At 38.6% G+C, this 12,348-nt stretch overlaps 2 protein-coding genes across 7 annotated transcripts in view; one reads left to right on the plus strand and one right to left on the minus strand.

Annotated features, from left to right (window-relative positions):
• The window catches only part of LOC136834443 (pre-mRNA 3'-end-processing factor FIP1-like), a 267,929-nt gene extending 258,229 nt beyond the window's left edge, over nucleotides 1-9,700 (plus strand). The window contains exon 9 of the mRNA XM_067097042.1: nucleotides 9,243-9,700. Within this exon, the coding sequence (XP_066953143.1) occupies nucleotides 9,243-9,381 (139 nt within the window). The 3' untranslated portion in view covers nucleotides 9,382-9,700. The remainder of the gene's footprint in view (nucleotides 1-9,242) is intronic.
• Nucleotides 9,701-10,028: 328 nt separating this feature from the next.
• Nucleotides 10,029-12,348, minus strand: part of LOC136834444 (omega-amidase NIT2) — a 262,580-nt gene continuing 260,260 nt past the window's right edge. For all 6 annotated transcript variants that reach the window (XM_067097048.1, XM_067097047.1, XM_067097045.1 and 3 more), the window contains one exon: nucleotides 10,029-10,371. In XM_067097048.1, the coding sequence (XP_066953149.1) occupies nucleotides 10,283-10,371 (89 nt within the window). In that variant the 3' untranslated portion in view covers nucleotides 10,029-10,282. The remainder of the gene's footprint in view (nucleotides 10,372-12,348) is intronic.

Raw genomic sequence — 12,348 nt, forward strand, 5'->3', positions numbered from 1 at the left:
CCCAGTTCGAGCGCCATTTAATGGTGTCGGTATACACAAAGGATGAGTGTTGCCACTGCCACAGGCCTCTGCCCTATAGAGATCTCCAATCTCAAAACCCCGAAAAGTGAGGAGCCGTCACATACCTCACCTTCTTCTCCCAGCCAGCCAACACCTCAGCCGCCATCTTGAAACATTCCAACTTAGCAGACGCCACTATTAGACACGAGCCCAATAGACGCATGAAGAGTTCTATCTGGGGCCCTAACATCTTCCCTGATGATGAAGTCAACAATGTTCTGGCGGAGGCAACCAGAGCAAATCAGAGCCTTCGCTCCTGCTGGGGTTTCCCCCTTCAAAAGGAAGGCCACAGAGTCTGCCGGACCTCAAGCCAGGGATAGGAAAAGATTCAGGAGGTACAGAAAACCTCAAGCCCAAACTATGCTCCAAGCTGTACCGGTCTCTCAGATCGGTCAGCCTTCAACCTCAAAAAGCTCAGCCTCAGCAACAGTTTGTTCTGATGCAGCCGGCTCAGCAAACCCTTGCTTCTCCAACCTTCGTGGCGTCCCGGCTTTCAACGCTTTAGTTTGAAAGCCAGGGGCATTTCGAGGTTTCAACAGAAATGCGAGGGGAAGCAGAGCCAGAGCCTCCTTCAGAGGTAGGTCTGCATCACGTCCTCTCTCACGGGGAAGAGGAGGCCGGGATGGTAGAGGAAGTAAGCCCTCTCCCGCTCAATGAGTCTCCTCAGGTAGGCGGGAGGTTACATCTCTTCCGGGACTGTTGGACCTTCAGTCCGTGGGCCCACAGCATAGTTTCCAAAGGTCTGGGATGGAGCTGGAGCAGAGGTCCTCCTCCGCCAGTCAGATTCCATCAGTCTCCATCCAAAGCCCTCCTGGACTTTGTAAAAGACCTTCTTCAAAAGAGGGCAATAAAGAAAGTGAGACACCTGAAATTTCAAGGCAGACTGTTCAGTGTTCCGAAGAAAGACTCCAGTCAGCAAAGAGTAATCCTAGACTTGTCTCATCTCAATTTATACATTCAATGCGACAAGTTTGTGATGCTTACAATCTCGCAGGTGCGGACCCTACTTCCCATGGGGCCGTCACCACCTCTATAGATCTTTCAGACGCCTATTATCACGTCCCGATTATTTACTTTCTCTCCTTACCTAGGATTCAGACTAGGAAATCAAGCTTACTGCGTTCAGAGTCATGCCATTGGGGCTCAACATAGCGCCCAGAATTTTCACCAAACTGGCAGAAACAGTAGTCCAACAACTACGGGCCCAGGGGATCATGTTAGCAGCATACCTGGACGATTGGATAATTTGGGCACCTAACGCCAAGGAATGTCGGAGAACAACATCCATAGTGATCAGCTTCCTGGAATCCTTAGGTTTTCAAATAAACAGGAAGAAATCCCGCCTAGTTCCGGAGGCTCGATTTCAATGGTTAGGAATCCAATGGGATCTGGACACACACAAATTGTCACTTCCACCAGCCAAAAGGAGGGAAATAGCCAAAGCTACCAGGCAGTTCCTCAAAAACAAAAGAGCCTCTCGTCGTACCCAGGAAAGAGTCCTAGGTTCTCTTCGGTTCGCGTCAGTAACAGATTTGCTGCTGAAAGCCAAACTGAAAGATATAAACAGGGTATGGCGGAGACGAGCCAACAGCAGATACAGAGACAAGGTGTCCCTAATTCCGCTGGCGTTGAGGAAGAGGCTTCGACCGTGGTCAACAGTCAAGAGTTTGTCAAGGTCAGTGCCTCTCCATTTTCCCCTCCATCATTGGTGATCCACACGGATGCTTCCCTGAGCGGTTGGGGAGGATATTCCCAACACAAGAAAGTTCAAGGAACGTGGTCCACTATGTTCCGCCAGTTCCATATCAACATTCTGGAAGCAATGGCAGTATTTCTAACTCTGAAGAAACTGTGTCCAACCAGACAGATTCATATCAGACTGGTACTGGACAGTGCAGTAGTTGTGCATTGCATAAACAGTGGGGGCTCCAAGTCAAGCCGGATCAATCAAGTAATGATAGCAATTTTTTCCCTGGCAAGGAAACACCGTTGGCATCTGTCAGCTACCCATCTGGCAGGTGTCCGGAATGTCATTGCAGATTCACTGTCCAGGACAACTCCGCTGAAGTCGGAATGGTCACTTGGTAAAGCATCTTTCGAACGGGCTTGTCGTCAGGTTCCAGGTCTCCAGGTGGACCTGTTTGCCACAGAGAGCAACCACAAACTCCCATGTTACGTTGCTCCCAATCTAGACCCTCTAGCTCACTCCACAGATGCGATGTCAATAGACGGGAACAGGTGGCAAAGGATCTATCTGTTTCCACCAATAAACCTATTAATGAAAGTTTTACACAAGCTCAGATCATTCAAAGGTCAAGTAGCACTTGTGGCACCCAACTGGCAAGAGCAATTGGTTTCCTCTTCTTCTAGAGTTGAAACTCCGTGCATACAAATCCCCAGGCCAAAGTTGACGCAAATAGTACAAACTCGGACTGTGTCAGCTTCCTCAAGAATTCTGAATGCCCTAGCTTTATGGACTTCATGAAATTTGCAGCTCAGAAAGATGCTAACATTGATCCTATTAACACACTGTTCATAGAATCAGACAAAAGGAATCTACCCTCAGACAATATGACTCAGCAGTTAAAAAGTTAGCATTATTCCTGAGAGAATCTGAAGCTCAAGAAATGACCACGAACCTTGCAATCTCGTTCTTCAGGTCATTATTTGAGAAAGGGCTGGCCTCTAGTACTATTACTACAGCAAAATCGGCTTTAAGAAAAATATTTGTACATGGCTTCAATATTAACCTTACAGACTCATATTTTTCGTCAATTCCTAAAGCATGCGCTCGTCTTAGACCAGCAACCCCGTCCCCACACGGTTTCCTGGTTCTTAAATGATGTACTTAAATTAGCATCGGACACTGATAATGAACGGTGTTCATATTCGAGTCTGTTAAGGAAAACGTTATTCTTAATTAGCCTAGCCTCAGGTGCAAGAATTTCTGAACTGTCTGCTCTCTCTAGAGAACCGAACCATGTTGATTTCTCCCGTCAGGAGAAGTTCTGTTATCTCCGGATCTCAAGTTTTTAGCTAAGAATGAAGATCCACAAAATAGATGGTCCCCTTGGAAGGTTATCCCCTTCCACAGGATCTGTCCTTATGTCCAGTTACCACTTTAAAGGCTTATTTAAATAGAACATCTAATATAATGTCTGGCCCTCTTTTTGTTAGGGAAAATGGAGGAACCATTTCTTTAAAGGCCATCAGGCAACAAATACTATATTTTATAAAGCAAGCAAACCAGATTCAGTACCTAAGGTACATGATATCCGAGCAGTGGCCACCTCCACTAATTATTTTCATAATATGAATTTTGATGACCTTAAAAAATATACGGGTTGGAAATCACCAACAGTGTTCAAATGCCACTACCTTAAATCTCTAGAGGCTCTAAAATTTTCCACAGTGGCTGCAGGAAGTATTGTTCCTTCTGCCTTAGAATAGCTTATGTAACCTTAGTTTATCCTGTCCTTTATTCCTCTCTCGCCTGCCTGCCTCATTTACTCGCCATGCCGTCTATCTTAGGTCAGGCATGCTTCACAGCCTGACTCCTGACCGTTTTAACTCCATTAACCCCTTCGCCACCGGGACGTACACATGTACGTCTTTTACGGTACAGTAATAAAAGACCGCAACGTACGCCTATACGTCTTTCATCCCTCCTCGAAAAGCAAAACTGTTTTCTTCAGCTTGGATGGGTTTCAGGCATAGTATTGTGTACAAGAGAGGTGCAGAAGCTCCACCCACTATTCATTCTAGCCAATGAGTGTCCGATGGTCGTCGTGACGTCATATTCATATGGGATATTATAAGGGGTATCGTCCAGCAGCACATGCCAGTGCACCTCAAGCTGTTATGTATGAAACATTGTTACGATCTTCTGAGTAAACCATTTGGATTCGAATGCTAAACTTTTTTCCTTTTGATTACAGTTATTTTTTTTTTTTTTTTTTTTTTTTTTTTTTTTTTTTTTTTTTTTCAGTATCATGATGTCGGATTATAGTATTTCAGATTCTGGGGCTGAATACCTGCCAGATCTGTCAGATGATTATAGTGATAGTGGTGATAGTTGCTTAGAGGATGACAGCGACACCGGTATTTAGAAGACATTGAATCCATTGTCGATGAAGGTTGGCGGTTCATAACAGATCCATTTTGTGACGTGCTTGGGAGACCCACCCCCCGATTTCACGAAGGGTGACAATGGGATCTATGTTTGCACACCAGACTTCACCTGCCCACGAGATGCATTTTGTTTCTTTTTTTGTGATTATGTTATTGACAGACTGTGTGAATGGAAGAATGCTCGGGCAGAGGAGTATTTTCGGTCAACAGGAAAGTGGAAGGTAAATGGACTTCTGTGGAGGGCTGTCACTCGTGATGAGATGTATGTTTTTCAGAGCTTGCTGATGATAATGGGGGTGAATAAAATGCCCCGTATGTATATGTATTGGTCACGAGATGCCATGGTTGGGGGTCCAAGGATCTTTTGTAAAGAAGTGATGTCTCGAGCAAGATTTCTTTGCTTGCTGAAATTCCTGTTGAATTTTTTTATTATTATTATTGTTATTATCTTTATTATTATTATTATTATTATTATTATTACTATTATTATTACTATTATTATTATTATTACCAATGCCATAAACATTCATTGATGTATATGCAGTTTCCGTATGAACCTAGACTAACTGTTTCCGTAAGAAAACTATTATATACTGCTATTACTACTAGTACTAATTTACTAATACTTTACTACTTTTTCTGCTACTTTATTTCTAATACTTTACTACTATTTCTACCCCTTTATAGCTGTTTCTATTTCTGCAATTACTTTTTCCACTAAATATTCCTCTTTTTTTGATATTATATATATATATACATACATTTTTATATATATTATATATATATACATATATATATATATATATATATATATATATATATATATATATATATATATATATATATATATATATATATATATATATATATATATATATATATATATATATGTATATAGCCAATGTGGTAAAAAATATTCATTGATATATACACAATGTTTTCACATAATATAAACGAAAAATATGAATAACAGAAAGTTTAGTGGGAGCAAATGATGACTGATATACTCGCGGTTGACGGGGGTCTCATGCGGTATGCAAGCATCATCGGCAGTGCAACAGGCTGGTGGCGAAGGGGTTAAAGTATTTCTTAGAGGGCTCCACCAAGCTTTTGTATGACTGTTTCTCTGTTATGATTTCACCGGGTGACACAGGTCGAACCCAGAAAAGGGATTTTGACAAAGGAAAAATCTATTTCTGGGGGAAGACCTGTGTCACCCGGTGACCCATCCCTGTTCTTCCTTCCCCCCCCCTGCGTGGTATACCAAGATTGGGGGGGGTTGCTAACTTGGGATGTTTCAAGATGGCGGCTGAGGTGTTGGGTGGCTGGGAGAAGAAGGTGAGGTATGTGATGGCTCCTCACTTTTCAGGGTTTTGAGATTGGAGATCTCTATAGGGCAGAGGCCTGTGGCAGTGGCAACACTCACTGTTTTGTGTATACCGACACCATTAAATGGCGCTCGAACTGGGGGTCGTAACCCTGGCATTGTGTTTAGCTTTTTCTCTGGTATTTTTAGCAATACTTATACCTAGAAATATGTGCTAAATGGATATTTCACTGGGTGACACAGGTCTTCCCCCAGAAATAGATTTTTCCTTTGTCAAAATCCCTTTTACCATACCATTTCTCTAACTTTGAGATCTCATTTTGTTTTTGATCCTTTGAACACATTATCTCTTTGTAAAATCCTCATTTGATGTATGATCTTCACAATACTCTTGGTATGAATCTCATTTAGTCTGTTGAAAGTCCTTGTGATAGTCCTTTTGGCCATGACTTTGTCACCCAATATCTACCACTTCTGTCACTACTCCCTCTTTCTGATACCCCCAAAAATGTCAATTTTGAGATTTTAGTATGTTTTCCAGCCTCTGAACACATTATCTCTTTGCAATAACTGCATTTGTCATATGGTCTTTACAATATACTCATGAATCTTGGATAATCCTTAGGAAAGAAAATGGAGACTTGGAAAGGTGCAACTGTGAAATGCCAAGTTTTTTGTTAGGATTGTGAAGATCATATAAAAAATGGAGATATTACAAAGAGTTAATGAGTTCAGAGGGTTGAAAACACTAAAATCTCAAACATGATATTGTTTGAGTATATGTGAGAAAGAGTGAGGAGCAATAGAAGTGATAGATATGGGAGTAAACAAATTCATGACAGAAAGGATATTCACAAGGACTTTTACCAGGCTAAATGTGCATGAGATAGAGTGAAGAAAATTATCACAGAGTGAAGAAAACTACTGTGATATCCTGACATGCAGGCACCATAAATTTTTGCTGTTTAACCCTTAAGGGGATCGGCCGGTTTCCGACTTTTTTAACGACAGGTTGTTGATATATAGGGGGTTTGTTGAAGGATATTGTGTGGAACTTCTGGGGAAAAAATTTTTGTTCAGTGACCTTAGGTTTTGTGACGCCAGAGCATTTTTCGCCAAAAATGGCCATTTTCAAAATGCATCTCCTCCTTTGCTTTTTGGTTTTAAGGGGTGAGATTTGAACCACTTATAAAACACATATGGACCTTCGATACAAAGCCGGGGATTTTTTATTTTTCAATTATTTTTCGAGATATGAATTTTTTATTTTTTTTTAATGAAATTTTCCCGGAAAAATTACAGAAAAAAAATTGCCAAAAATCAGAAACTCAAAATATTAAAAATCCCCGGCTTTGTTTTAATCTACCATGTTTCCTCATATTATATATGAAATTTCATTTAGATTGGTCCAATACCAAGGGAGGAGATACATTTTGAAGGTGAAAAACTTATGTTTTGAGAAACGGGCCTTCAAAGTTTTAGTTACATAAAAAAAGTAAAAGGGATTTCAAAGACTGTGTTACAATTAATTCTATGGTTTTAATTTTTATTTTTGGGTATTAATTAATGCAAAATGATTATAAATAAGAATATTAATTGATTATTTATGTGCCTAAGACACATTCTTATAAATTTTAGGTTCCTGGTCCCCCCCTGTCTGATCTTGCTGCAAGGTATTACTCTAGGGTATCATAGTTGCCTACACTTTTTTATTAGTGTCTCGAATCCATCCCTTGCCAAATGGATCCTGGGAATTACTTTTCATTCACAATTAGGGATTCGTGATTCAAGTAATTCATCAAGTCTTGCTTCACTTATTATGATCATTTTATTATCAGGATCGTCTATAATATCAGCCTCCGAGCTACTGCTTTCTTTTTCTAAAATATCTTTGCCCTTTGGTAGTGACGAACAAATAAAGAGGTGTTTAGGGGTGGATGTGGTTGGTCTCTGGTCAGCAGAGATCGCTGCCTGCGCTGTTTGATGGGCGACAGCTCTCTCTCTCTCCGTCCGTCGCCCATTCCCCTCTATGGCACTAATTTCTTGAACTCTTTCTTCTACTTCTCGCCTGGACTTTTCCACTTGGCTTTTCCGCATTCTAGAAGCATGAAGTGAACTCTTGGACCTTTTAGGCACGGCGAAAAAACAAAAACACCGCAGAAAATACAGAGTTCAGTCAAGGCTAGCGAGCATGAAAAACGTGTCCTTCTAGCTTGGAAGTTTATAGGCAACTCTCGGGCCACAGTCGGCGTCATGGTATGACGTGTGCGTTGTCATGGCTAGGAATAACTAAAAAGGTGCCGAGTAGGATATTATTGACATTATACATTTCATTTCAAAGGAAGCTTTTGTAATATATATCGCAAAAACTATACCAGACTAAATCATTTGCGCTACTGGTGTTTTATGGGTATATAGTTATTGTTACATTTTAGGCCATAACTAGAGAAATACGGCAAATTTTAGCATAATATTTCGTGGACACATTCTTGAACCCTATACGAAGCCATAGAATTTTTTTTCAGCAAATCGAATTTTTTAAAGATTATTGGGTTTTTTTTAGGCGGCCGATCCCCTTTAGGGATGGGCTAAACACACCCCTAGACCGGGCAAACTTTAAGGTTGGGCAGTTTAAGAATGGAAAGAGGAAGATATCCAGTGCACTTGGTGTAAGAAAAAAAATTCTAAACATTTTTACCTACCCTCCAAGAGAAGTTGAAAGTGAATATTTACAAACTTGTGTGGGGTCTCTCGTACAAGACACTCTTAAAATTATGCTATTTTTAATTTTACCAAGTTACACATGTTTTTTTCTAATAATTTATTCCATTTTATTTTGTAAAATTATAATTACAGCTCACACAATGTCATAACAGATTACTAAAATCAGTAAAATTCTTGAGTATATTTGTTGTAAAATATTTACGAGATTTACTGAGATTGGGAAATTCAGTAACTTTTTGTGAGGTATGTATGTTTCTAATATTTCTTTGCACATTTCTTTGCAAAATTACAATTATAGCTGACATACTATCATAAAAGATAAGAACTAAAACCAACTGCAATCTCTGGGTATATTTATGAGCAAATAAGTAAAAAGACGTCATGGGATAGAGAGGGCCGATACATCCCCCCCCACCAAGTCGCAAGGCACAATCCCCCCTCTGTCCTGTGCTGAGCTATACAGTTGGCATAAGTCATTTATCAACCGTTGAAGTGTCTTGAACATCTTTCCCGCTAAATTCATCCAAATCGTACAGCACATAATATTCAGTACTCATGAGTTAGCCCGTCCATCACTCAAAACCTGTTATAGATACTCGTATGATGATGCCCGTCCATTAAGGGTTAAAAGCAGAGTAGATGCTCTCATTAGCAGTAATCAGTCAGTCTTTCAGCTCTTGTATTTTTTGTTTGTTTGTTTAATACCCACTCCAATATCATACCTTCACCATGAGTATTTTTTTTTTAAATACCCACTCCAGTATCTTACCTTCACCATGAGTTCTTCCACTTCCTAGACTTAAAAAAACATGTACTCCAGTCACATCTTGTAATCCAGAGCTTCTCTGAAACCCTTGTTGCAGTTGATGCTGAGACTTTTATCTTGAATGAATCACTTGATGTATTTAATTTTATATAAGTACAGTACTTTATCAGAAAGAATAACTGTAATTCAGTAATTTTGAAAAAAATAAAAAAAATATGTTTTCTTTTCTTTCAGATCACGAAGAAGTCACAGATCTCGAAGCCGTTCACCTACTCGCCATAAACATTCAAGCAGTAGGCACAGGTCAAGATCCCGGTCACCCTCACACAGACATAAACGTAAAAAGTCCAAGAGAGAGAGGGATGCAGATTAACATGAATTAGAGCTTTATGTAAAAAAAGCTGCATTACATTGGACACGGATGCAGTCGAATGTTTTCACAGTACAATAGAAGATGGTTTCCAGTTCTATTCCTTCAGCAGTGCTTGGAAATTCCCATTCCAAATCTCTTGGTTTTTAAGTTTACATGGACTACAGTGTTGTTTCTTTTATATTATTCTTTGATGTAAATTGGCAGTGTAGTTTAGTCTTAAATTTTATGCTTTTTGAATGATTTTTTTTTCATCAGAAATGTAGGTTTATGCTGTTCAGGAAATCTATTTATCTGTTAATAAGACAAAAGCTCAAGCATTTCTTTTGTTTTCATTTCTATTCCAAGCATTTGTTGTCCTATATAAATAAAAAAAAATGACTGAGGAAAGACTGGAACATCCTAGTTTTACTCCCATTGTAATTTTTTGATGTTTCCATGCTTTTTTTTTCACAAAATGCAATTGAAGTCACTGACTGAACTGGAAATAGAAGGATTTTGAAGTTTTGTCTGGTCAACCAGACCACAAAGTCAGTGATAACATGGGTCAAGACAAAAGGTTTACCCACTGTTTATCTTCAGAAGTAAATAACAGATAGCATTGTGAAAAGAAACAACTTCACTTTGACTACTAATCACACACACACACACTAAATATACAATTTTATTTATAAAGCTATTTATTATATCACAAATGTATGCACATTTATAACAATCAAAAAGTTAGTCATATGGAAATGCAACTAAAACTCAACAAAGAAAAGAAAAAGACAGCAAATTAAAATGCAGTAAATAATGTAAAACAATCAGCAGATTTTATGGTAAATATTATATTATGCAACATTAAATATCTAGGAAGGCTATTTATTAGCTGCAACTCTGAATCTACAAGGCAATTTGCTACCTATGACTTTTGAACAACTTCATACATGTCTGTTCTTTTCTGATTGCGTAGTGGTACCATTTGCCTCACTTTCTCCACATAGTCAAGATCTGAAAAAAAAAAAAAAAAAAAATCACCAGTTAAAATAAAACAGTGAAGGAAAATAAAAGGAGAAAATTCATAGGAATGATTCTCTAGAAAACTTCCATTATCCATAGTATATAATCATCAAAAAACAAATTTTATATACTGTACTAGTAAACCCTTAATTATCCGGATCTTAATTATCTGATGCTCCATATTATCAGATACCACGGGACCAAAGATTTATAATATTCAGTTTTTAAAATATTTGAAAAAAATTCTCTCCAATGGTTAGCAATGCAATATGGCCTTAGGAAATGTTGGTAACACTGCATACACTCATGAAGAGACCGAGAAAGGGCTTGAGGGGTGTGGGAAGCCTGGAGAAGTTTCCGATGGCTGAGCACCATGGGCAAGGAGGGGGCAGTAAGGCTATTTAGAGGGACATTCACCAAGAGAGAGGGTTGTTTGTTCCTTCACAAATACAAACCTTCGGTCCTTACATAAGATTTTGCTTGTGGACACGAGCTGGAACGGCCGTTTAACTTTCAGTCAGGTCATTAACTATTGACGGCAGGGGTGAAGCACTGCCCACTCATCAGTCTGCATTCCACTTGGCTTTCGGCTGCCATCATGTGAGGACATCTTTGCGCTTCTCTGCCTGACTGCCATTTGCTTTCTTATTTTTGTCGATACATTTTTGTGTGATTGGTGTTTGTGCTATAATTATATACTTTAGAACTTTTGAAGAGGAAACCGCTGAGTTAAGTGCTGTCCATGAAAGGACAAACTGTATTCAGTTTATCTCTTTTTTGAGGTTGATCTCCATTTAACCCTTTAACGCCAACTGGACGTATTTTACGTTGACAAAAATTGTCTGTCGGGTGCCGAGTGGACGTAAAATATGTCGACTACAAAAAGTTTTTTTAAATATTCGCAGAAAAATACTTATAGGCCTAGTTTGCGAACAATTTTAAATCACGCACCTTGAGGGATACTGGGGGTTCACGGATCACGCTGTTGTTTTGTTTACAAGTGTGACCCAGCTGCGCATGCCTGAATTTCTTTCTTCTCCCAAAAGAAAGCATCAGCTAATTATGACCCAAACTGAGTGGGAGACAAAATTTTATTTTCTCGAATGTGCCATGTTAGTCCAGCATTTACCATTTTCTCGAGTAATTTGCATAAACAACTTGTTAAAGAAACTGGGCTGTAGTTGTTTACATTACTGGGATCTTTTCCAAGTTTGCGAATAGGAATAATTATAGCTTTATGCCATTCATCAGGAAATAAATTTTGAAGCCATAAGTTGTTATAAAACTCTAATAAGCATGACTCTGCCAAAGGTGCTAAATGGTAGATCATTTCAAAACAAATATTGTCACCTCCAGGGGCAGATTTATTGCTGTTCAACAGAGCAAATTACAAACCATTAAATTTTCTATTATAATACAGATCTTCTATTTCAAAATTTATTGTTATTAATTCTATACTATTTTTCTTTGTACAGAAATGCTCATCTAAATTTTTGTTACTACTTACTTTAGCTAAATTTTCTCCTATTACATTACATATTTCCTCTAGAGCAAGTATTCTTTTCCCATCTTTTATTATGGCATGTCTAGGTGGTTTAACATGGGTGCCATTTATTTTCCTGAATTTTTCCCATACTTTTTGTATTGGAGTACTGTATTATTAGAGAGATCTGATACATATTTCCTCCATGAAATGATTCTTCCTTGTATTACTTCTTTTTTAAATTTTGCAGATATTTTGTTATATAGGGGTTTTAATGCATCAGTTTCTAATAATAATATAGTCAGTTTTTGTAAATTTCCTTCTAATATCAGTAATATTTTATTTATTTTACTGAACTTTCTATTCAAATTATCTGTCTTCCAATTTGGTGTTTTATTTTTATTAACTCTGTTAGTTTTTCAGACCACCATGGGACTTTGTGTTTTGTTAGATGAGATTTTGGTTTTGGTATTGCTTTATCAGCA

Source organism: Macrobrachium rosenbergii, chromosome 53, assembly GCF_040412425.1.
Source record: "Macrobrachium rosenbergii isolate ZJJX-2024 chromosome 53, ASM4041242v1, whole genome shotgun sequence".
Classification (NCBI taxonomy): domain Eukaryota; kingdom Metazoa; phylum Arthropoda; class Malacostraca; order Decapoda; family Palaemonidae; genus Macrobrachium; species Macrobrachium rosenbergii.